General features: G+C 33.2%; 1 protein-coding gene across 1 annotated transcript; it reads right to left on the bottom strand.

Moving 5' to 3' along the window:
• Positions 1-229: 229 nt before the first annotated feature.
• On the bottom strand, positions 230-3,163 carry LOC145040946 (uncharacterized). The gene is made up of 6 exons (XM_078988830.1): positions 3,155-3,163; positions 2,493-2,816; positions 2,226-2,332; positions 1,696-2,111; positions 1,105-1,419; positions 230-597 (listed from the first exon to the last, which is right to left on the bottom strand). The coding sequence occupies exons 1-6, from the start codon at positions 3,161-3,163 to the stop codon at positions 230-232; spliced, it is 1,539 nt and encodes a 512-aa protein (XP_078844956.1).
• Between the last annotated feature and the right edge of the window lie 365 nt (positions 3,164-3,528).

Below are 3,528 nucleotides of genomic sequence, written 5' to 3'. Positions count from 1 at the left end.
ATATATGATAATATTTCTTTGTTTATCATATGTTATCTGAAAATATCATTTTATAATTCCTTAATCAGGGGCAGACGCAGGAATTAGTAGTAGGGGTTGCACAATTTTTTTTTTCCGGTCAAACATAATATAGAACATTAAAAAAAATCCGTTCACACATAATATAAAACATCTAATACAAATTTTTTATTTTTTGGTTAAACATAATATAACATAGATCTATTATAATTTAAATTTGTCCTATTCGTGCAAGCATCTTTACAAACTGCTCCATTACTTTTTCATTCTCAACTTTCGCAAGTGCTTCCGTCTCGACATTACATAGCAATGCGTCGTTCAAAAACTCATCGCTAATTTTGTTACACAAGTCGGTCTTCAAGAGCTTTATCTTTGAAAAACATCTTTCTACATTTGTGGTCGCTACGGGTAATATCAAAGCCAACTTTAAAAGCTTATAAACCAAAGGATAAGACCGATGCTTCTCCGTACTAACCATCAAACGAGAAAGGTCAAAAATTCCTTTCAAACTAGTGAAGCGCTCATCATTGATGCAAGAGTGATAAAATATCTCAAGTTGTCCTTTGAGGTCTATCATATCTGAATCATCAAAGTCATACTTGTATAACTTACCCAACTATAATAACTTTGATTTGTCAATCTGTGCAAATGAATCACAAGGGATCAAAGCACCCATGTGTTCTAGTAATTGAGTGCTTGATTCACTAAATCGATCCTGATATTCTGTAAATTGCATATCTACCACTTTGTTGAAGATTTCAACCTTAAAATGAAACCTATTAGTCTTTGTAGTCCTACGGTTTCTCGCACCAATATACAACTCTTCCATATCTAAAGTATCAATTTCGTGTGTTTGACAAAAAGAGGATACTTTTGGCAAAATGCAAGCAAACCCTATGTTTCTAAAAGATTGCAATGCCTCCATTGTCCTTCTAACCATCGAAGTCGCTTCTAAAATGTCTAGATCTTTTCTTTGAAGTTACTTTGACAATGTGCTCGTGAGGTGTAAAATGTCATACATTATATGTAAGTAAAACACGAACTCATATGATTTAAAATATTCTAAGATTCTGGATGCTTGTTGACGGTTTGCCAATGACCCTCCCTCTTCTTTCACAAAATCTAAAACTACAAGAACATCCACAAACAACTTCATCAAACTTGTGAGTGTGTTGAAATGTGAACCCCATCTTGTTTCTCCCGTTCGAACAAATGTAGTCTCTTTATTTAGCCCTCTTCTGGTTTCAAGTTCACCACTACATAAGCCTTTTTTCACCCTTTCTCTTGCTTGCTCTCGTAGTAAGTCTTTTCTTTTACACGAGGCACTAACAACATTAACCACCAACGAAATTTGCTCAAAAAAGTCACTAACACCATCATGCTTCTTTGCTACAACCACAACTACAAGTTGAAGTTGGTGTGAAAAGCAATGTACATAAAAAGCCGTATCATTCTCTTGTAATATCAAAGCTTTCAAACAATTGAATTCCCCTCGCATATTGTTACCCCCATCGTAACCTTGTCATCTTATCTATCAAAATTTAAAACAATTAATATATATATATATATATATATATATATATATATATATATATATATATATATATATATATATAATAAAATTGAAATAACAAAAAAGTAAAGAATAAATTACTTGACTAAAAATCAACTTATTACTTGTAAGTACTTCATTTATGGCGTTTTTGAGGGTCAAAGAAGATGTATCCTTCACGTGCACTAGTCCTATGAATCTTTCTTTCACAAAGCCAAGACTATCGACATAACACAAAACTATAGCCATTTGTTCCTTTTTTGAAACATCACTAGATTTATCAACTAGTAAAGCAAAAACATCTTGACCAATCTCTTCACAAATACTCAAAAGTACTTCTTGAGAAAAACATTGCACAAGTTCCTTTTGAATTTCAGGGGAAATTAGTTGATTGTTTTTAGGAGCATTTTCTAAAGTATTGTTGAAAATATCTTCACTAGTCTCTCGAATGGCTTTTAAAACTTCAATGTAAATCCCTCTATTTTCCGAGTTAACCGACTTGTCATGACCACGAAACGGTAAACCGGTTTTCAATAAAAGTCTAACAACAATAATAGAAACACGTAATCGAGCTTTATATTTATGGTCCTCTGCTGCGGGTTGCCTCCTCAAGACTACATTAATTACTTGTTATTCCCTCATTAAAAACTCACACTTTTCTCTTGCTTTGTTGTGAAAACTATCAACATCACCCACATGGGTCCGAAATGCATCTTTTTTATTCCAAGTATCAAAACCTTGGGAAACAAATGCATCTCCCTCCTTTTTGTCCCATGAGGTCCCCACACAAATAACAATATAAACAATATGCACTATTCTTTTTCACACTATATTCCAACCAATCATAGCCATCAAACCATGAAGGAACGAATCTTCTAAATCTATCACCTATTTTTTTTTTTGGAAACTTATGTGCCCTTACTTGACACGGTCTTTGAAGGAAATATGATCTTCTTACACCATCTCTTATATTTGATATGTAACTTGTAATCAATGGCCTATCCGCCGGATCCTTTGGAAGATCTTTCAAGTCAACATTATCATTAGGTTGGTTAGAGCATGGTGTTTGTGGAGTTGCATTAGAAACCGAAGGGGTTGATTGATTTGTGATTGGTGTTTGTGGAGTTACATTAGGATTAGAAACGGAAGGGGTTGATTGATTGGTGATTGGTATTTGTGAACATTCTTCACCACTTTCATTAGGATTAGGTCTTTGTTTTTTGGTAAAAAAACCACTTAGTTTAACCTATAAAAACATAACAATCACACCTAATCAAACAATAACTTCAATAAAACAAGTTGCTTTCACCTAATGAAACAATAAATTCAATAAAAACATAACAATTACACCTAATCAAACAATGACTTCAATAAAAACATGTTGCTTTCACCTAATCAAACAATAAATTCGATAAAACATATCAATTTCACCTAATCAAACACTCAATTCAATAAAAAACATAGCAATATAACCTAAGCAAACAATATAACTTCAACAAAACAAATCAATTTCACCCAAGTCAATAAATAACTTCAAAAAAAACATATCAATTTCAAATATCTAAATGAATTGGTAAAACTTACTTGCTTCATTGTAGTGTAGGGCTTTGAAGTGGATTTTGTTAACTAAAACAGTAGAAATTGAAAGAAGAGAGAAGTTTATCGATACTTGCTTCAAGAGATTGAGTGATTGACTATTGTTGAAATCGATCAAGGATTGTGATCGCTCCAACAATGAAATCGATCAAGGTCCAAGGATTGTGAGGTCACGAGTCAATAAATGTCGACAGTAGCCATCGCCCACCGGATGAATTTTGGACGCAGGAGCCAGGAAGTCGAGTAGTCTTGAGTCGTCTAGTCGATAGTGTAACCGTGTTTTTTTTTCCTTGTACCGATCAACAATTACACACTGAATTAATTAGGATTTGGCTATCTTTTTTACAAGCAACTAGCCCAAT

Source organism: Lactuca saligna, chromosome 4 (assembly GCF_052625555.1).
Source record: "Lactuca saligna cultivar CGN05327 chromosome 4, ASM5262555v1, whole genome shotgun sequence".
Taxonomy (NCBI): domain Eukaryota; kingdom Viridiplantae; phylum Streptophyta; class Magnoliopsida; order Asterales; family Asteraceae; genus Lactuca; species Lactuca saligna.
The sequence above is the reverse complement of the archived record's forward strand: the minus strand, read 5'-3'. Positions and strand labels throughout refer to the sequence as shown.

Coding starts and splice junctions, on each gene's coding strand:
- LOC145040946 (XM_078988830.1), bottom strand. Junction 2,333..2,492: donor TCCTTCAAAGACCGTGTCAA/GTAAGGGCACAT, acceptor TGGGACAAAAAG/GAGGGAGATGCATTTGTTTC. Junction 1,420..1,695: donor CATAAATGAAGTACTTACAA/GTAATAAGTTGA, acceptor TTCAACTTGTAG/TTGTGGTTGTAGCAAAGAAG.